Source organism: Podarcis tiliguerta, assembly GCF_965153285.1.
Source record: "Podarcis tiliguerta genome assembly, chromosome: 18".
In the NCBI taxonomy this organism is placed as follows: domain Eukaryota; kingdom Metazoa; phylum Chordata; class Lepidosauria; order Squamata; family Lacertidae; genus Podarcis; species Podarcis tiliguerta.
Genome location: NC_139551.1, coordinates 1195574 through 1216874, shown reverse-complemented (window position 1 = coordinate 1216874; position 21301 = coordinate 1195574). Strand labels below are relative to the sequence as shown.

The following is a 21301-nucleotide window of genomic DNA, read 5'->3' as shown; positions in this document are numbered from 1 at the left end:
GGTGCGGGTGTGTGGGTGTCCGCACATATGTGTGTTGTTGTATGCAATGTTTGGGAGGAAATAAGACGGTAAATAACAAATAACAAACTAAATATTGATGCATGTAATTTTTATTTCTTAATTATATTTAGTGGTAGTACGGCTGTATTGTTTTTTGTAACATAAAACCATGCAATAAAATTTATTTATTAATTTATAAAATTTATTAATTTTTTTAAAAAAGATCATGTTGCAGAATTTTTTAAAAAAAAACACTCAGAATATATCTCACAATGTAACAGAATAAACAGCATTTGGACAGTTTTGCAAGAAACAAACGGTGCCGCTAGATGGCGCCGCCGCTAAACCAGGAAGCGGCTCCATCTGCCAGGAACCAAGATGGCGCCGCCAGCCGCCTCCTCCTCCTCCTCCCGAAACAAGCATGGAGACGACGACGACGACGCGGATAAAAACCGCGCGTGCGCAGAAGGAGGCTTTCCGTCTGGCTCCTTTTTCGGACACGCCCCTTCCGGTGAGCGGTCCTTACCGGAAGCTCCTCAACAAGCGGCGGCGAAACTTTATTGGCAGCGGGGAAGGGGGAGCAGCCGGCGAGGGGATGTCGGCGAACTACGCGGCGGGGCTGTCGCCTTACTCGGACAAGGGCAAGTGCGGCCTCCCGGAGGTGAGCGGAGGGGACGGGGGGGGGAGGGGTTGCCATGGATACCGAGACTCCCCCCCTCTGCGCCGGGGGGGGGTAGGGGCGAGGAGGGCGCCTGGGGGGGGGAAAGGCCTGGGAAGGACCCGGATGTGGAGGTCGAAGGGGAAGGACCCGGATGTTGGGGATTCCCTCCCCTCCCCCCCCCCGCCTCTTGGTTTTTCACAGTCTGATTATTTATTTTTTATTATTTTATTCATTTATGTTTCCAGCCTGTTTTGCTTTTATGTATTGCTCTTTTCTGTAAGGTCCCTTAATAACAATAATTTATTATTTATATGGGTTTCCCCAGCCACTCTGGGCGGCTCCCAACAAAATATTAAAATACAGTAGTCCGTTAAACATTAAAAGCTTCCCTAAACAGGGCTGCCTTCAGATGTCTTCTAAAAGTCAGATAGTAGTTTATTTCCTTGACTTCTGATGGGAGGGCGCCACCACCGAGAAGGCCCTCTGCCTGGTTCCCTGTAACTTGGCTTCTCGCAGGAAGGGAACTGCCAGGAGGCCCTCGGAGCTGGACCCCGGTGTCCGGGGTGGACGAAGGGGGTGGAGACACTCCTTCCAGTATTCTGGGCCATTTAGGGCTTTCAAGGTCAGTACTTTCCCTCCCTATAAAACTTAAAGCATTAAAAACTTCCCTAAACAGGGTTGCCTTCAGATGTCTTCTAAAAGTCAGATAATTGTTTATTTCCTTGACATCTGCTGGGAGGGCGTTCCACAGGGTGGGTGCCACCACCGAGAAGGGCCTCTGCCTGGTTCCCTGCAACCTAACTTCTCGCAGGGAGGGAACCGCCAGAAGGCCCTCGGGAGATGGACCCCGGTGTCCAGGCTGGACGATGGGGGTGGAGACGCTCCTTCAGGTATACAGGGCTGAGGCCATTTAGGGCTTTAAAGGTCAGCGCCAACCCTTTGAATTGTGCTCGGAAACGTCCTGGGAGCCAATGTAGGTCTTTCAGGACCAGTGTTATGTGGTCTCCCCTCCCAGTCCCCAGTCTAGCTGCCGCATTCTGGATTAGTTGTAGTTTCCGGGTCCCCTTCCAAGGTAGCCCCACATAGAGTCCCTGATGGGGAAAAGGCAGGTTATATAAATAAACAGAGGAGAATAATTGCAACTGTCGCAGCTGACCTATACTGCGCTTCCTCTTCCTTCCGCCCAACCTCCCATTCAGTTTTTTGATCCTCCGGATGAGCTGGACAGGAAAGTCGCCCAGCTGGCCCTCTTGATCCGGGATGCTTCCAACGTGGTTTTCCACACCGGGGCTGGCATCAGCACGGCTTCGGGAATCCCAGACTTCAGGTGAGTGGAGCGGCAGGTATTTGGGACTTGGGAACTCCCTACACCCCCCCTCCAGGGCCGCTGATTTGTTATGGGTCACCCACGAAGATACTGGGTAGCAGCCCTTCTGTCGGGTAAAGATTTGCCCCTCTGTTCCCTGCAGAGGCCCCAATGGTGTCTGGACCATGGAGGAGCGGGGTCTGTCCCCGAAGTTCGACACCACCTTTGAGAACGCGCGGCCAACCACGACCCACATGGCCCTCTTGGGGCTGCAGAGAGCCGGCGTCCTGCGGTTCCTGGTCAGCCAGAACGTGGACGGTCTCCACGTACGCTCGGGATTCCCCAGGTAAGGGGACGCTTCCCGTGGCTTTGTGCCGTGTGAAGAAATCGCTTTCGTTAAGCTCTGGGACAGCTCAGGGGGCAGAGCATGGGACTGTCGATCTGTGGGTCGCAGGTCCAAGCTATCTGTCATGAATGCCGTGCTCCACGATTCTGCGATTCCATGCACATAATAATAATAATAATAATAATAATAATAATAATAATAATAAATTTTATTTATATCCCGCCCTCCCCAGCCGAAGCCGGGCTCAGGGCGGCTAACAGCAATTAAATAATCAAACAATCAAATAATCGAACATTCTAAAAACATTCCATTATAAAATTAATTAAAATCAAATTAATGGCAACCGTTAAGCAAGATTCTGTGCAGATTGCCAGAGGAGGGAGTCAGGCTGGGCCCTGACCAAAGGCCTGGTGGAACAACTCTGTCTTGCAGGCCTTGCGGAAAGATGTCAGGTCCCGCAGGGCCCTAGTCTCTTGTGACAAAGCGTTCCACCAGATTGGAGCCGCAGTCGAGAAAGCCCTGGCTCTAGTTAAGGCCAGCCTAACCTCTCTGAGGCCTGGGACCTTCAGGATGTTTTTATTTGCAGACCGTAGGTTTCTCTGTGGGGCATACCAGGAGAGGCGGTCCTGTAGGTACGAGGCATTAAAAAAAGCAAAGCCTCTGGTCTGATCGCAGGTCCTTTTACAGCATCAAGCTGTCAAAGTTACACACCCTCTCTTTTCTCCTCCTCTTCCGCAGGGACAAGTTGGCAGAGCTGCACGGGAACATGTTTGTGGAGGAATGCATGAAATGCGGAAAGTAGGTACCCTCTCCGGCGATGTGGGTCCCTCGACTTCCTGTGGGTGGTGGTGGTGGCAGGGAGATTCCTCCCCCTGGTTCCAGCTGCCTCCGTTGCAAAATTAAATGTGAGGATGTGGCACAGCAGGGAAAGGGGGAATCAAAACGACTGAAGTCGGGTGGGGGGGAGGAAAGGCCGCAATATTGGGGGCCTTAATGCAGCAGTGGGGAACCTTTTTGCCGCTGCCCAAGACACTGCTGAATCACAACTCCCACCATCCTCAGCCGTTGATCGTGCTTCCGTGCAGGGGGCCTGGTGGGAGTTGTAGTTTGGCGGTGCCTGGAAGGTCACATCTGGCAGCCCAAAGGCACCTCTCGCCAGCCCGGGTGTTTTGGGAACTGCTAGGACAGTTGCGGAGGGACGCGGGTGGCGCTGTGGGTTAAACCACAGAGCCTAGGGCTTGCCGATCAGAAGGTCGGCGGTTCGAATCCCTGCGACGGGCTGAGCTCCCGTTGCTCGGTCCCTGCTCCTGCCCACCTAGCAGTTCGAAAGCACGTCAAAGTGCAAGTAGATAAATAGGTACCGCTCCGGCGGGAAGGTAAACAGCGTTTCCGTGCGCTGCTCTGGTTCGCCAGAAGCGGCTTAGTCCTGCTGGCCACACGACCCGGAAGCTGTATGCCGGCTTCCTCAGCCAATAAAGCGAGATGAGCGCCCCAACCCTAGAGTCGGTCACGACTGGACCTAATGGTCAGGGGTCCCTTTACCTTTAAGATGCTGCTGAGCCACAACTCCCACCATTCCCAGCCGTCGATCGTGCTTCCGTGCAGGGGCCTGGTGGGAGTTGTAGTTTGGCGGTGCCTGGGAGGTCACATCTGGCAGCCCAAAGGCAGCTCTCGCCAGCCCGGGTGTTTTGGGAACTGGCAGGACAGTTGCCATCCCAAACAGTTGGCCTGGAAAGGTGGGTGGGTGGGTCAGGGAGGAAAACCCCCCGACTGGAATGGACCTTTGCTGGAAGGTCTGAATTGCAGCGGCAAGGGGTGGATCAAAGCGGGCAGGGATTCCTCTTCTCATGGCATGACTCTGCTCCCCAGGAAACCTCCACTCCTCCCTCTGTGTGTTTGTCTTTAAGGCAGTATGTGAGGGACGCCGTGGTGGGCACCATGGGCCTGAAGCCCACCGGCCGGCTGTGCGACGTCTCCAAGCGCAGAGGCCTTCGGTCCTGCAGGTACGTGCTGGGGGAAGGTTAGGGCTAGTAGTTGTGTGTCGTATTTTAATAACCGCCACACAAAATTGAGACCACCTTGCGAGGTATACCATGGGGTTGTTCTCTAGCAGCAAGAAACTCTTCAGAACTTGCCGTGCATGTCTGGGGTATTGCACCTAGCTGAATAGAATTCATAGAATTAAGCATTTCAAATGAAACCCACAAGTTTGTGTTTCTTGTTTTTGTTTATCCATCTAAGACTCTCCCCACCCCAACCCCACTTTTTCTCAAAAGAGGGAAGCTCATGGACACCATCTTGGACTGGGAAGATTCCCTGCCTGACCGGGACCTCAATCTGGCAAGTGAAGCGAGCAGGTAAGGGTATTTTATTTTATTTATTTTATTTTATTTGTTGTTTAGTCGTTTAGTCGTGTCCGCCTCTTTGTGACCCACTGGACCAGAGCACGCCAGGCACTCCTGTCTTCCACTGCCTCCCGCAGTTTGGTCAAACTCATGCTGGTAGCTCGTCCTCTGTCGTCCCCTTCTCCTTGTGCCCTCCATCTTTCCCAACATCAGGGTCTTTTCCAGACAGTCTTCTCTTCTCATGAGGTGGCCAAAGTCTTGGAGCCTCAGCTTCAGGATCTGTCCTTCCAGTGCGCACTCAGGGCTGATTTCCTTCCGAATGGAGAGGTTGGATCTTCTTGCAGTCCATGGGACTCTCAAGAGTCTCCTCCAGCACCAGAATTCAAAAGCATCCATTCTTTGGCCATCAGCCTTCTTGATGGTCCAGCTCTCACTTCCGTACATCACAACTGGGAAAACCAGAGCTTGAACTATACGGACCTTTGTTGGCAAAGTGATGTCTCCGCTTTTTAAGACGCTGTCTAGGTTTGTCATTGCTTTTCTCCCAAAAGCAGACGTCTTTTAATTTTGTGACTGCTGTCACCATCTGCAGTGATCATGGAGCCCAAGAAAGTAAAATCTCTCACTGCCTCCATTTCTTCCCCTTCTAGTTTCCCTAAAGCGGCTGAGAGGGGGGTTTTGTCATCTGGGCAGCCTGGGACCCCCAGACGCATGGCCCAGGATTGCACCCTGGGAAGGTCATTTTGGTTCTGCCCCCCCCCCCCCCGGAGGAGCACTCCATCATCTCTCAAGGCACATGGGTGCTGACAATGTGCGCAAGCTCGGGGAAATGTGCTTGGTGCAATTACGTATGCAGTGATCATGGAGCCCAGGAAAGTAGAATTTATTTTATTTTTATTTATTTATTTTGTCCCCTGCAGGAGAGCCGATTTGTCCATCACTCTGGGGACGTCCCTGCAAATCAAGCCCAGTGGAGACCTTCCTCTGTTGACCAAGAAGAAGGGAGGGAAACTGGTGATTGTGAATTTGCAGCCAACAAAGCACGTGAGTTCAATTCGGGCCTCACCGGCAGCGCAGGAACTGCAACCAGTCTTAGAAACTCAAATATATCAGCTTAGGTGCCAAATGCCTCCTTAAACCAAGGTTGCGGTCGGCGAAACAGAATGTCTAGTTGTCACGATTTAAATCACGAATTTGGTTATCACGATTTAAATCACTAGTCAGTAAGACTTGATTTAAATCATTTTATTTTATTTTACAGAAAGACTCAGCCTTGCTGGTATCATCTTAATATTTGCAACCAGAGTAGTTTTTACAGTTGTATCCAAAATTACTGATTTGGTTATACTATTAGAAATACATAGACCGGTGATTACGAAATTATGGTGAGGTTTAATAAGTTAACTTTTCTGCTGTATTTTATAGGAAGGAGACAAATAACCATTTCCTTAATAACAATTTAAACAATTTATTTAACTAAAACAATGACGTTATAGCGTATGTGTCCATGTTTGTTTACTGATGCGGTTAAACAATTTTCAAAAAAATAAAAACTTAGGCTGAGTTTAGGCACACATGGGAAACTTAAAACAAATCCTTATTTCCTGATGAATAGCCTTTGGTCTTGTCAGGGAACTGCCATCGGAGCGGGAGGCAAAGAGGAGGCTCCCGGACGATGGAGGAGAGGGTCCTAGTAGGGGGAGAGGTAGCCCATCCGCTGGGGAAGGTAATCAGAGTAACACCAGTGGAGAAGGGGAGGAGATAGAGGAATTGGAGAGGTGGCTCCAGGACTCTTCGCAGGAGACAAGTGGAGAGGGGACAAGTGCTCCTTTGCCCACACCCACCTTGCGCAGAAAGCTTTCGCGCAGGCAACGGGGGAGGAGACTGGGCGTCAAACAGCTTTTATGTTGGAAGCGGTTTAAGAAACGCCCACTGACGGATTCTGCCAGCGACTGAGGCAGCCACGGAATAGAGGCTGTCCTGACAGAAAGGGTTCAACCATGCAACCTAGCCAGGAGTAAAGGCAACTTACGCACAAGCAATCCCTAGAACCACAGGTCTATAATGTAACTTAAATAGAAAATCTTTAGAAAGATTCCTCCCTCCCCAATAAAGCATTTCATTTTAAAAATCCGATTTAAATCAAATCCAATTTAAATTTTAAAAATTCTGATTTAAATTTAAAAATTCTGATTTGAATGAAAAAAATCTGATTCAAATGAAAAAAATCCAATTTAAATGAAAAAGAATCCGATTTAAATTTTTTAAAATCCATTTTTGAATTTATTTTTTTTAAAAATCCATTGATTTTCATCCACCCTGCTTCGTAGGCCGCCTCGGCCCCTGCCAACCCCACCTCTCTCTCTTTCTCTCCCCTTCAGGACAAGCACGCTGACCTGCGGATCCACGGCTATGTGGACGACGTCATGGCAAAGCTCATGAAGCACCTTGGCTTGGAGATCCCCGAGTGGACGAGGCCGCTGGTGGTGGAGAAGGCGGAGCTCGCCGAGACCAAAGCGTTCGCCAAGCCCAGCACGGACTTTACGTTCCTGACGAAGGCGGAGCCCCTGGGGGAAAACCCGGAGGACGGCGCCTCTCCGAAACAGGAGCCCTGTGCGACTCCGGACAGCGACCGCGTCATAGCCAAGCGTTTGAAATTGGAGCCTCTGCCCACCTGATGGATCCTGCGCGCGTTTGTCCGGGTCGTCTCTCTTAGAAACATTTTTTTTTTTACTTGTAAATAGGACTTTTCAAAAGACCATCCCTCCTGGTTTATGTGGGTTCCCCCCCCCCACCGTGGGAAAGTTTGTCTCCTTTTCACAAGTCTACTTGCACGCTCCAGGCACGCTCCGTCCCCACGAGATCGCCTCCAAGACCTCATTTGTATCTAACGAGGCAGCCACAATTTCCCGCTGAGGGGCCTTTTCCCCCCACATTCTCCACCCTCCTTCCCGCACCGGCGGAGAAGTTTCATCCGCATACAGACAAAAAAACGTTTATTGGGGGAAACTCATACTAAAATGCTGGCGGGTTTTCACGAAGTTAAAAATAAACAAATGGCCAAATTCCTGGAGAATGGAATTTAAGTTTAGGGGAAGTGAGCACATAAGAGAAACCAAAAGTGGCAAATTTGTCCATCTCTAATCCAAAATAAGCACTATAATAGGAGTGGAGGTAAAGGTAAAGGTACCCCTGCCCGTTCAGGCCAGTCTTGCCAGACTCTAGGGTTGTGCGCTCATCTCACGCTATAGGCCGGGAGCCAGCGCTGTCCGCAGACACTTCCGGGTCACGTGGCCAGCGTGACAAGCTGCATCTGGCGAGCCAGCGCAGCACACGGAACGCTGTTTACCTTCCCGCTGGTAAGCGGTCCCTATTTATCTACTTGCACCCAGAGGTGCTTTCGAACTGCTAGGTTGGCAGGCGCTGGGACCGAACAACGGGAGCGCACCCCGCCGCGGGGATTTGAACCGCCGACCTTTCGATCGGCAAGCCCTAGGCGCTGAGGCTTTTACCCACAGCGCCACCCGCGTCCCTAATAGGAGTGGAAGAGTCAGTGAAATGATAAATGATTTCACAGAAGCAATTTTCCTCGAGTTACTGGGTCTGCTACATGGATTTTTGGTCATGTCAATGGTTCTTTGAAGCCTTAACCCAAGGTATGTTGTTGTTATTATTTATTATACGCTGGCACTCATCTGACCGGGTTGAGCCAGCCACTCTGGGTGCTTGGTGCTCAGAATAAAGTTTCCCTGCGTTCCCTTGGCAAGCAAAACTCCTTTGGGGATCTTATTTATTACGATTCTTCCGAAACCGCCTCTCTGCCCGACAAACAAATCGGAACCTGGCCCAGGGGTGGTTGTGCAAACATGTTTGCAATTCCTGCTTAGAAAGCGAGCTCAGGGAGCAAAAGAGCTCAGTGCTGTGGGTCGTCGTTAATCTCCCCTCTGTAATTATAGAAGCAGCAGTCATTGCAGCAATTACTTTGACAAACGATGCGCAAAGGGAGCAAAGGACGGGGCCAGTTTTCCTTCGCTCTCTGCAACTTTTGCAGCTGGTCTCTCTGCAGTTGCTGTTGCCCCTGGAGTCTCAGACCTTTGCTCCTCCAAAACGCTTCCTTTCCCTGGGTGCAGCCACAAATAGGGAGGGGGGCACTGAACTATTTGTTGTTGTTGTTTAGTTGTTTAGTCGTGTCCGCCTCTTCGTGACCCCATGGACCAGAGCACGCCAGGCCCTCCTGTCTTCCACTGCCTCCCGCAGTTTGGTCAGACTCATGTTTGTAGCTTCGAGAACACTGTCCCACCATCTCGTCCTCTGTCGTCCCCTTCTCCTTGCGCCCTCCATCTTTCCCAACATCAGGGTCTTTTACAGGGAGTCTTCTCTTCTCCTGAGGTGGCCAAAGCCTTGGAGCCTCAGCTTCAGGATCTGTCCTTCCAGGGAGCACTCAGGGCTGTTTTCCTTCAGAATGGAGAGGTGGGATCTTCTTGCAGTCCATGGGACTGAACTCTTGGCTTTGCCTAAACTCAAATCCCCCGGTCTAATATCCCGAGTGCTGCAAGATCCCAAAAGCGCCTGGACTAAAATGTTCTATCAGAAAATTCACTCTGCTGGTTTATCACCACAACAGCTACTCGCTTTGGGTTTTGGTAAAGCAGTCTAATTTGTTGGCACTCCACAAAAAGGAGATTTTGCCCATGGCCTGGCTATTTTCCACCTACCCATTTTGACACTCCGGCACCCTGTCTACAAAACCTAGCAATTCTAAAATACAGAGGCGCTTTTACCCTCGGAAGATTGAACGTCTTGCCCTCGGCTGGACTTGAAGGGACCAGGTTTCTTCGCTTTCTGAAAGTCTAGAAAGCATTTGTTGAATTTTATTTTTTGCTCCGTCATTAAAAACTCACAGCAGTGATAATCAGTGGTTGTTTTATTGTATGTTTGCTTTCGTAGATTTTCACGGGTACAGGAATGCAGGTTTTGGTGTCCTCGGGTGTCTTCCCGTGTAAAAGTTGGGGTGTCTAGGCGACGTTTCGACGAGGTCTCACTCGTCATCTTCAGGCTGGTGCTTTCGGCTTCTTGTTACTGGAACAGAGCAGGATCTCAGTGTTTGAGTTCCTATAAATACTGTTGAGGAGGTGTGGTGTATAGCCTCCAATGTTCTGGGCAGAGAGGAGGTTCCCAGGCTAGTGTGCCTTTTCTTCTTTTGTTCCTTAATTACTTGAGGGATATCTTGAGTGATTTCTTGAGTGATTTCCTGAATCCCACTTAGGTGGGTCATTAGGTGTGGATTAGTTGCTAAAGCCTTCGTGTCTTGAACTCTTGAACTTTGTGAAGAGTTTTTCTGAGAAGATGGCTGTACTGCACTTGGTTGTGCTCTGGCTTGGCTTCGTGTATAGGGGCGAGCTGTGGTTTTGTGGCCTGTGCCAGCCAGATCTGTGTAGGGATTGCAGGGGGGTGCAGCATCCGGAGGTGCCACCCTGGTTTGGCTACTGGATGGTGTCTGTAATTTATCTGTGGAGAGGGTCTGGGTTTGGGTCTGGTGTGGTTGATTGGTGATGGCGTTCTGTGTGCCTCTGGATCTGGTGTCAGATTTTGTGGGGAGGGCTAATTTCCAGATGTCTGGCAAGCGGGATGTGTCGTCACGCTTGTTCATGTTGTGAGGGTGTTTCTCTATCTCGATGGCTTCCATGATTATTCTCTTGTGGTGATGTTCCATGTTAAAGAGCAATTTGGAATCTGCAAAATTAATTTCGTGTCCTGTTTCTTTCATGTGTTGGAAAAGAGAGGAACGTCGAAACGTCGCCTAGACACCCCAACTTTTACACGGGAAGACACCCGAGGACACCAAAACCTGCATTCCTGTACCCGTGAAAATCTACGAAAGCAAATATCTCACCTCTACGGGGAGGAAACCTTCCAGCTGACAAGAACCTACGAGAAACTAGAAATCCGAAGAGCCACCATCTTATGTGATCTCTTGTTCCTACGCAACTGCCGAGACAACAACTTAATTCCCACATGCTTCCAACTTAAATTCCACTCTAAAACCCCAGCTACCGAAAGGATCCTGAAACGAACTGAACTATCTCTAATCAGAAACGAACTACACAAGAAAAGATACCTACTAAACCAAACCAACAAAGATCTACTCACTCTTCACCTCAAACTCTGTAACAAAATCCACCCTGCACTCTGGGACAAATGCAAACAACTAGCCGTCTGGAGAGCTGAAACGGAGACCTCACACAAGACAGACACACACACCAACAAACTCCACAAACTAGAGAAACGCCAGAAGCCCAGCCACCCTCCACAACAACCCATGAAACAAACAGTACATAACATATCAGACAGGATCCTCACCTCAACTGAAACCAAAGTACTCTCCAAAGGTTTCAACTTTGCAGTCGCCCCGAGACGCATCCCCACGGAAAACATCATATGTGGAGTCGAAGCTAGCCTAACCAAAATCAATCCAGATGAAGCCAATAAAATCAGACTTGAAGTCACCAACATCCTCTGCTCCAGCAAACCACCCAGAAGCAATTTACACAAAGAAGAACAGAAAGCACTCACCAACCTGAGGAAAGACAACAACATAATTATTCTCCCAGCAGACAAAGGTAATGCCACTGTTGTGATGAACACATCGGACTACCAAGCAAAACTATCAAATCTACTCCAAGACCCTACCTACCAACCTATAAAAACAGATCCCACCACCTATCTGGAAAAAACCACCAAATCCAAAATAAAAGCCTCTCCTATCAGTGAAGAAATCCAGCTAAGAATCATCCCCAGAGAAAAATCATCCAGATGCCCCAAACTCTACGGCCTCCCCAAGATACACAAAGAAGGAACACCACTCAGACCAATAGTCAGCTCCATAGGCTCACCTCTACAAAATCTCGCTAAATTTCTCGCCAAGCAACTTCAGCCCTATGCAGAATCCATCTCTTCACACGTTCCAAACTCCTTCCAGTTCATAGAAACAATAAAGAAGCAAAACCTACAACCCAATGACCTACTTGTGAGCTTCGATGTTGTATCTCTCTTCACACAAGTGCCCATTAATGAAGCCTTGACAGCCATTCAAAACAAATACAATCCCCCCGAATACATCTTGGACCTGACCAACCACTGCCTAACCAACACGTACTTCATCCACAATGGACAAAGATACAAACAGATAGAAGGAGCACCTATGGGATCACCCCTCTCACCGGTCATCGCTAACCTGTACATGGAACACTTTGAAACCAATGCTTTAGACAAGTCAGAACACAAACCCAAACTTTGGCTCAGATATGTTGACGACACCTTTGTAATTTGGCCACACGGGAAGGAAAAACTGGATAGCTTCCTCACACATCTCAACAGCCTACACCCCAAAATACAATTCACTATGGAAATAGAAGCCAACAACCAACTTCCCTTCCTTGACGTCCTAATCTACAAAAAACCTGATGGCTCCCTAGGACACACTATCTACCGGAAAAAAACACACACCAACCGCTACTTACATGCACAATCACACCACCACCCTGCACAAATAAACTCCGTAGCCAAGACTCTCATCTCCAGAACCAAACGCCTGGCTGACGAAGACCACTTGACAACTGAGTTACAGAATCTCTCAAATGTGTTAATTGCCAATGGATACCAGCAAAACAGGGTTACGAAGCTAATCCAAAAAGAAACACCCCCCAAAAACCAAGACACAGAAGAAAACAATGGCATAGCCCTCCTTCCTTATATCAAGGGCACTACAGATAAAATTAGCAAAATCCTCCATAAACACAATATCAAAACAGCCTTTTGCACCAACCAAAAAATAGCCAATATCCTCAGAAACCCCAAGGATAAAATTCAGTTGGAAAACCAAGGGGTCTATGAAATACCCTGCAAAGTCTGCCCAGCCACGTACATTGGACAAACAAACAGACGAATAAATGCACGGATCGCAGAACACAAGAATGCCGTCAAAAAAGAAGAAAAAACTTCCTCTCTTTTCCAACACATGAAAGAAACAGGACACGAAATTAATTTTGCAGATTCCAAATTGCTCTTTAACATGGAACATCACCACAAGAGAATAATCATGGAAGCCATCGAGATAGAGAAACACCCTCACAACATGAACAAGCGTGACGACACATCCCGCTTGCCAGACATCTGGAAATTAGCCCTCCCCACAAAATCTGACACCAGATCCAGAGGCACACAGAACGCCATCACCAATCAACCACACCAGACCCAAACCCAGACCCTCTCCACAGATAAATTACAGACACCATCCAGTAGCCAAACCAGGGTGGCACCTCCGGATGCTGCACCCCCCTGCAATCCCTACACAGATCTGGCTGGCACAGGCCACAAAACCACAGCTCGCCCCTATACACGAAGCCAAGCCAGAGCACAACCAAGTGCAGTACAGCCATCTTCTCAGAAAAACTCTTCACAAAGTTCAAGAGTTCAAGACACGAAGGCTTTAGCAACTAATCCACACCTAATGACCCACCTAAGTGGGATTCAGGAAATCACTCAAGAAATCACTCAAGATATCCCTCAAGTAATTAAGGAACAAAAGAAGAAAAGGCACACTAGCCTGGGAACCTCCTCTCTGCCCAGAACATTGGAGGCTATACACCACACCTCCTCAACAGTATTTATAGGAACTCAAACACTGAGATCCTGCTCTGTTCCAGTAACAAGAAGCCGAAAGCACCAGCCTGAAGATGACGAGTGAGACCTCGTCGAAACGTCGCCTAGACACCCCAACTTTTACACGGGAAGACACCCGAGGACACCAAAACCTGCTTTATTGTATGTTATATATACATATATATAAAATTAGTTTTCAATGGCTAAAATTGCAGAATATTGATCCTGGTTGAATTGGGGGGGGGGGGTTGCTTTCAGGCCGAGGGAGCTGGCGTTTGTCCACAGAGAGGCATTGTTCTTTTGTTTCCAACTTGCAGTACAGTGGTACCTGGGGTTACATACGCTTCAGGTTACAGACTCCGCTAACCCAGAAATAGTGCTTCAGGTTAAGAACTTTGCATCAGGATGAGAACAGAGATTGTGCTCTGGCGGCGTGGTGGCAGCAGGAGGCCCCATTAGCTAAAGTGGTGCTTCAGGTTAAGAACGGACCTCCGGAACAAATTAAGTACTTAACCTGAGGTACCACTGTACCTCGTGGGTGGGGGCGATTTTGGTGTCCAGGTCTTTCCCTGCCAATGCCTGACGATTTAGCCTTCCTTTTTTCGGGGGGGGGGGTTGTCTTTTCCCTAGCAAGAGCTGCACACACACCTCTGGGGGGGTGAGACTTACGTGGACGGGGAGCTTCTCCGAGGCGGGGGGCGCCTCGCCCCCCGTCCTGGCCCCGCCGCTGCTGCTGCCGCCCCCCGCTGCCATGTTGGCGCGCCTCCGCGGCCGCGCGCACGCTCGCTCGCTCTCGGGATCTGGGCCGCGCGCTTGCGTCACCACGCAGCAGCAGCAGCATGTCCCGAAACGTCCTCAGCAGCCAAGCTTGGGAAGGGAAGGAAAGGAAAGCAGCCGGAACCTTTCTTTCGAGGGGAGAGGGAGGAGGCCGGAAGGGAAAAGGAACCGGACCAAAACAAAGGAAAAGACCGGATGCGAGGGAGGAGGGGGAAGCCGGAAGGAGGGGGAAAGGAGAGAGGGAGAGGGCTAGAGCGGCCCGGACAGAGGAGCAGTAGAGAGGGGAGGAGGGAGCGGAAAGGGGAGGAGGCCGGAAGGGAAAAGGAACCGGACCAAAACAAAGGAAAAGACCGGATGCGAGGGAGGAGGGGGAAGCTGGAAGGAGGGGGAAAGGAGAGAGGGAGAGGGCTAGAGCGGCCCGGACAGAGGAGCAGTAGAGAGGGGAGGAGGGAGCGGAAAGAGGGGGTGGAGACGGAAGTGAGAGGGAGCTAGGAAAAGGGAAGAGTGACACACGCACACAGACGCACTCCGAAGTTAATAGTGATGGGTTCTGGGTAGGGAAAGGGCGGTAAGAGAGAATAGAGGTAGGAAAGGGTAGAGGGGTCTCAGAGGTAGGAAAGGCCTAGAGCTCTGTGGCCCTTCTGCCCCTTTCCCATCTCTGAAACCTATTCTACCTCTGAGACCCCTCTACACGTTTCATAGCTCTGTAGTCGCTTTCTACCTCTGAGACACCTCTATACTTTTCATAGCTCTGTAGTCGCTTTCTACCACCGAGACACCTCTATACTTTTCATAGCTCTCTGGTCTCATATGCCACATAGAGCGACCACAGAGCTATGAAAAGTATAGAGGTGTCTCGGAGGTAGGAAGAGACTATAGAGCTATGAAAAGTATAGAGGTGTCTTGGAGGTAGGAAGAGACTATAGAGCTATGAAAAGTATAGAGGTGTCTCGGAGGTAGGAAGAGACTATAGAGCTATGAAAAGGACAGAGGTGCCTCGGAGGTAGGAAGAGACTATAGAGCTATGAAAAGTACAGAGGTGTCACAGGGGGTAGCAAAGGGACTATAGAGCTATGAAAAGTACAGAGGTGTCTCGGAGCTAGGAAAGGGCACACAGAGCTATGAAAAGTATAGAGGTGTCACAGGGGTAGGAAAGGGACTACAGAGCTATGAAAAGTGAAGAGGTGTCTCAGAGGTAGGAAAGGGGCCACAGAGCTATGAAAAGGGTAGAGGTGTCACAGGGGGTAGCAAAGGGACTACAGAGCTATGAAAAGGGTAGAGGTGTCTCAGAGGTAGGAAAGGGGCCACAGAGCTATGAAAAGTACAGAGGTGTCTCGGAGCTAGGAAAGGGCCCACAGAGCTATGAAAAGTGAAGAGGTGTCACAGGGGTAGCAAAGGGACTACAGAGCTATGAAAAGTGAAGAGGTGTCACAGGGGTAGGAAAGGGACTACAGAGCTATGAAAAGTACAGAGGTGTCTCGGAGGAAGGAAAGGGCCCACAGAGCTATGAAAAGTATAGAGGTGTCACAGGGGTAGAAGGGGCCCACAGAGCTATGAAAAGTATAGAGGTGTCACAGGGGTAGAAGGGGCCCACAGAGCTATGAAAAGCATAGAGGTGTCACAGGGGTAGGAAAGGGACTACAGAGCTATGAAAAGTATAGAGGTGTAACAGGGGTAGGAAAGGGCCCACAGAGCTATGAAAAGCATAGAGGTGTCACAGGGGTAGGAAAGGGACTACAGAGCTATGAAAAGGGTAGAGGGGTCACAGGGGTAGGAAAGGGGCCACAGAGCTATGAAAAGGGTAGAGGGGTCTCGGAGGTAGGAAAGGTCCACAGAGCTATGAAAAGTGAAGAGGGATCACAGAGGTAGGAAAGGGGCCACAGAGCTATGAAAAGGGTAAAGGGGTCACAGGGGTAGGAAAGGGCCCACAGAGCTATGAAAAGCATAGAGGTGTCACAGGGGTAGGAAAGGGGCCACAGAGCTATGAAAAGGGTAGAGGGATCACAGAGGTAGGAAAGGGGCCACAGAGCTATGAAAAGGGTAAAGGGGTCACAGGGGTAGGAAAGGGACTACAGAGCTATGAAAAGGGTAGAGGGGTCACAGGGGTAGGAAAAGGGCCACAGAGCTATGAAAAGGGTAGAGGGATCACAGAGGTAGGAAAGGGGCCACAGAGCTATGAAAAGGGTAAAGGGGTCACAGGGGTAGGAAAGGGCCCACAGAGCTATGAAAAGCATAGAGGTGTCACAGGGGTAGGAAAGGGGCCACAGAGCTATGAAAAGGGTAGAGGGATCACAGAGGTAGGAAAAGGGCCACAGAGCTATGAAAAGGGTAGAGGGATCACAGAGGTAGGAAAGGGGCCACAGAGCTATGAAAAGGGTAAAGGGGTCACAGGGGTAGGAAAGGGGCCACAGAGCTATGAACATGGTAGAGGCGTCACAGGGGTAGAATAGGGGTAGAGGGGCCACAGAGCTATGAAAAGGGTAGAGGGATCTCAGAGGTAGGAAAGGGGCCACAGAGCTATGAAACGTGTAGAGGGGTCTCAGAGGTAGAATAGGGTAGTGGGGCCACAGACCTATGAAAGGAGTGGAGGGGTCACAGAGGTAGAATGGGGTAGAGGGGCCACAGACCTATGGAAAGGCGTAGAGGGGCCTCAGAGGTAGAAAAGGGGTAGAGGGGCCATAGAACTATGAAAAGGGTAGAGGGGCCAAAGAGCTATGAAAAAGGTAGAGGGGTCTCAGAGGTGGGAAAGGGGCAGAGGGACCACAGAGCTATGAAAATTCAAGAGGGGTCTCAGAGGTAGGAAAGGGGTAGAGGGACCACAGAGCTGTGAAACGGGTAGAGGTGCCACAGAGACAGAATAGGGTAGAGGGGCCACAGAGCTATGAAAGGGGTGGAGGGGTCACAGAGGTAGAATGGGGTAGAGGGGCCACATATCTATGAAAAGGGTAGAGCGGTCTCAGAGTTAGGAAAGAGGTAGAGGGGCCACAGAGCTATGAAAAACGTAGAGGGGTCTCAGAGGTTGAATAGGGGTAGAGGGGCCAGAGAGCGGCCACTCCTGCCCACCTAGCAGTTTGAAAGCACGTCAAAGTGCAAGTAGATAAATAGGTACCGCTCCGGCGGGAAGGTAAATGGCGTTTCCATGCGCTGCTCTGGTTCGCCAGAAGCGGCTTAGTCCTGCTGGCCACATGACCCGGAAGCTGTACACCAGCTCCCTCGGCCAGTAAAGCGAGATGAGCGCCGCAACCCCAGAGTCAGTCACGACTGGACCTATTGGGGAGGGGTCCCTTTTCCTTTACCTAAAACTATTCCCCTATATTTCTGGGCATATTTACACTGCCACCACCTACGTATGAAAGTTCCCTCGATCTCTTCTTCACATTTCCAACACATTTTGGACCCTCTCTTGTACATGTTAGCCCATTTTACTGGGCGTCCGGTACCACCTATAGAGCATTTCCCCCTTTATCAGATAGTGGCTTCCTCCTCTTCCCCCTTTTTCGACAGGGGCTGGACTGAGCACATCAAGTGAAAACCTCCAAGCAATTTTATAAAAGCCATATACCTAACTGAATTCATTTCTGATTTATTTCCATCTATTCATCCACATTGTGTACTCATTGTATGAGCAGAACTCTCTCCCTGCTTCAGTCAGCCCTTGGTACGAGTGCCAAAGTGCGGACCGCTGGTGCGAACAAAAATCTCAAACAGTACACCACCTACAAACAAATGCAGAGAAGCCTTGGCTCTATGCAAATATGCACTCAAAGCAGCCAAATAGATGCTCAATTATTTTTTATTGCTTAAAAGGAAGAATGAAGAAGATGCTGCTCTACGCGGTCTGTTTCCAGGAGGTTATTTCTGCTCGATCTGAGAGCCGTGAAATAAGAAGCGAAGGGGAAGATTGCTGACGATTCGTTGCTCTGGAGCTGATCAGAAGAAGAGGGACCGCGGAGCCTTAGCTGGTTACACGGGATAATTTGCGCTTCTTGCAATGCCACACATATTTCTTCCTCTGAGCAAGTACATGTAGCCATCATTACCCCAGTTGGGGCCCCAGCTATGGAAGGAAGAGAGGGGGGGGAGAGGGTCATTTTAAGAAGGGCACAGCAAGAGAGCGTGACGCATTTAAGTGGGGGGCAGACTATGGAGCATATCAGCTCTTAGTTTCACATTTATCCAGTCTTAAATTCAGTTCAACCCTTCGGCAGCAATTTGCAACACTTAAAAAAACACACACATGAAAACTCACCAGGATTACAGTCCCAATTTCTCCTAATAAAAACAATTTTGTATGCAATCTTGCTGGACGTGCACATTCTCGCAAAGCAATCTCCCTTGATAAAATTCATTTTATATTTTATTTTCACCAATATCCAGTGGTACCATGGTTGTCGAATGGCTTAGCTGTTGAACAAATCGGCTCCTGAACACCGCAAACCCGGAAGTGAGTGTTTGTAATCGCTTTCCTGTATTGCTAGAATATTCCCTTCTTGTGTTGCCTTCCTGTTAAATTCTTAGAGAGAAGGCGGCAACACAGGAAGGGAATATTCTAGCAATACAGGAAAGCGATACTCTACAAACACTCTACAAATGTTCCAGTTTGCGAATGTTATTTGGAAGCCGAAAGAAGCTCCTGCAGCCAATCAGAAGCCGCGCCTTGTTTTTTGAACAGTTTCGGGATTCCAACGGACACCCAGAACGGATTAAGTCCGAGAACTAGGGTACCACTATATACCATATTTTTCGCTCTATAGGACACACTTTTTCCCCCTTCAAAAATGTCAGGGCCACCAAAGAGATGAGATGCATTTCTTTGTAGGGCAGAATTTAGTCATTTGCCACTAAAAAAAGATGTCAAATTCTAAGCCTACCTGGCTGGAATCCCTTCTTCTGTTGGAAGACGAAGTCTTTGCCAAATGCACACCCAGGCAGAGTCTGATGTCAAAAGGGTGAGAATCTTTTAACCGCATCCCAGCTACCCCACCAATATTTTTTTCTCGTGTTCCCAAACTCTCTCCAATATGGCTTTCAGTTCCCCAAAATGCAACATACCTCTCTTCCAGCCAAAAGGGTCTTGTCAAGTCAAATCTTGAAAAAGAAGTTACTCTATGGATCCCAATGCCTCCGTTCTCAGCTTGCATCACCAGATTTTGGGTCAGGATTAGCTAGTCAGATGTAAAGCAGGCAGAGAAAGGACAGAGTAGTGGAGGTCTTCTTCTTCTTCTGATTTTATTTATGCTTCTCAAGTTTATACATTTCACTGATTTTACAATCATTTTAACATTTCAACATTTGACTTCCTTCCCCCTCTTTCTGCGGTTCTTTCCCTCGCGAGGTTGTGGCCTCTCCTTCCTTGGAGGTCTTAAAGAAGAGGTTGGATGGTCATCTGCCAAGGATGCTTTAGCTGAGATTCCTGCATTTCAGGGGGTCAGACTAGATGACCCCTGAGGTCCCTTCCGATTCTATGAAAAGTCTTGATAAAATCATGCTTCAGATGCTGACACGTTACCGCAAACCCAAGGATTTCTTAACAGGTTTCCAGATAACAAATCGGTATTTTGTAACAGGATCTACTGACTGTTTCAACATCACCAGATGTGCATCGATAGCACCAGATGCTTATTTCAGAGTTGCAAATGGAGGTGCGTGATATCAGCAAACAATATATATATATTTGTCAAATCGTTTTAGTTGATTTTTCCAAATCAGCCACAGATTAAAACAAATTTAATACAATGTTTCCAGAAACTGATTTCCCGTACTTTGTTCTCAAAGCATCCAATAATACAATAAAGATTATCGTATCGTATCGTGTGTAATAGGGGTTTAACTTTTTAAAAAATGATTTCCTGTATCATAAAGGGCTGAACTTGTGCTTAGAAACTCTGAAAAAGGGACCAATTCTTCTCAGTTGCAAAGTACTTTCCCTCCCAAAAAATACCCAGGGTCTTTTCTGTTTGGGGATAATTGGGCACAGCTGGCACAGCTGGCAGCATTAAGATAAATTCAACAGCGTGAATAAGTTTTGATGGATGCAGTAATGGAATACTGAATATTGTTGTTTTTGTGTAAAATGAACCATGGAAGGAGAAGAAGGGAAGTCATTGATATCTTAAGGGAGTAAAAGGGAGTGCTTTGAATTGTGACACTGAAAATTTACCTAAAAATTGGATATAAAGGTTATTATTGCACTTTTAAAAAATACTGGGCTAATCCACAATTTCTGCCTCTCCGAGAACTTACATGAAATGGGGGGAGTCCCCTTCTCTGAAATACTGTTTAAAGGATAAGTTTCTGACTAGAGCTCTGAAGAGAGGCAAATTCCCACCGACAATGAGATCACCTGGGCTGTAGCAGTTTTCCTGGAGTCGCAAAGGTCTGATGAATTGGCTTCTGATCTTCAGCATCGCACAGCTGTCCTGCGGCAACAGCCAACACAAAAACATCAACCACATCATCTGCAGCCGGAAAAATATTATCTCTCCTACAGCAATTGCACTTTTGCAGAAACCGATTTCCGAACCGCCCAATTTCATCAGGGGTTTCAGATAATAGGATAAATATACCGTGGTCAAAATTGCCATTTTTCCCATCCCAGCCCCTCCAGGAAAAGCTCGGAATATTATTATTTGGTTTTAATCACAGGCATTCTTTCTTGCGTTCTTCGTTTTCTTTATTATTGGTATTTAGAAACCCCCAAGGAGCGAAGAGGAATTGAAACAACTTTAAAGAAAAGAATGAACGCCCTCTGCGTAATTCTAGGTTCTCGTCGCAATTTGGCGAAAGGCGGAGGGGAAAAACATGTTTTCATCATAGGGATTGGGCTGTTGTTGTCAAGTTATGGTTTTTCGGGAGGATGTGAAATGGAACGCCTAAATAAAAAAATGGCAACCAAAGCAGCTCGCACAAAGTCCCTTAGTCCAGGATGAATGGTTCGGGAAAAACTGGGGCATGGTTGTATACAGTGCCAGATTTACGTATAAGCTAAACAAGCTCTAGCTTAGGGCCCCACTTTCTTGGGGGCCCCAAAAAATATTTAAAGGGGGAAAACAACAACTGGATGTACATTTCCAAAATATAAGATAAAAGACAAATGAAATAAAACCTACATACAGCAACCGTGTTTTGTGTTGTGTTGGCTCCAAGGATGTGAGTCTTGGGCCCCGCCTGCTTGCCTGCTCCCTAAAATATCCCTGGTTTGCTCC

General features: G+C 48.6%; 2 protein-coding genes across 4 annotated transcripts in view; one reads left to right on the top strand and one right to left on the bottom strand.

The window, feature by feature from the left end:
* The window catches only part of ANKRD24 (ankyrin repeat domain 24), a 121183-nt gene extending 120573 nt beyond the window's left edge, over window positions 1–610 (bottom strand). The window contains exon 1 of the mRNA XM_083421418.1: window positions 527–610. The gene's annotated coding sequence lies outside the window, so the exon portion shown is untranslated. The remainder of the gene's footprint in view (window positions 1–526) is intronic.
* SIRT6 (sirtuin 6) lies at window positions 534–9573 on the top strand. Of its 3 annotated transcripts, none has more exons than XM_083421829.1 (9): window positions 534–661; window positions 1861–1988; window positions 2131–2313; window positions 3052–3111; window positions 4221–4316; window positions 4590–4670; window positions 5579–5702; window positions 7040–7826; window positions 8198–9573. In XM_083421829.1, the coding sequence occupies exons 1-8, from the start codon at window positions 596–598 to the stop codon at window positions 7334–7336; spliced, it is 1035 nt and encodes a 344-aa protein (XP_083277955.1). In that variant the 5' UTR covers window positions 534–595; the 3' UTR covers window positions 7337–7826; window positions 8198–9573. The 3 variants fall into 3 exon arrangements, with proteins under 3 accessions (XP_083277955.1, XP_083277954.1, XP_083277956.1); XM_083421828.1 differs by having other exon boundaries at window positions 7040–7838; window positions 8209–8430; XM_083421830.1 differs by having other exon boundaries at window positions 5579–6279; window positions 6716–7838; window positions 8209–8430.
* The last annotated feature ends 11728 nt before the right edge of the window (window positions 9574–21301 follow it).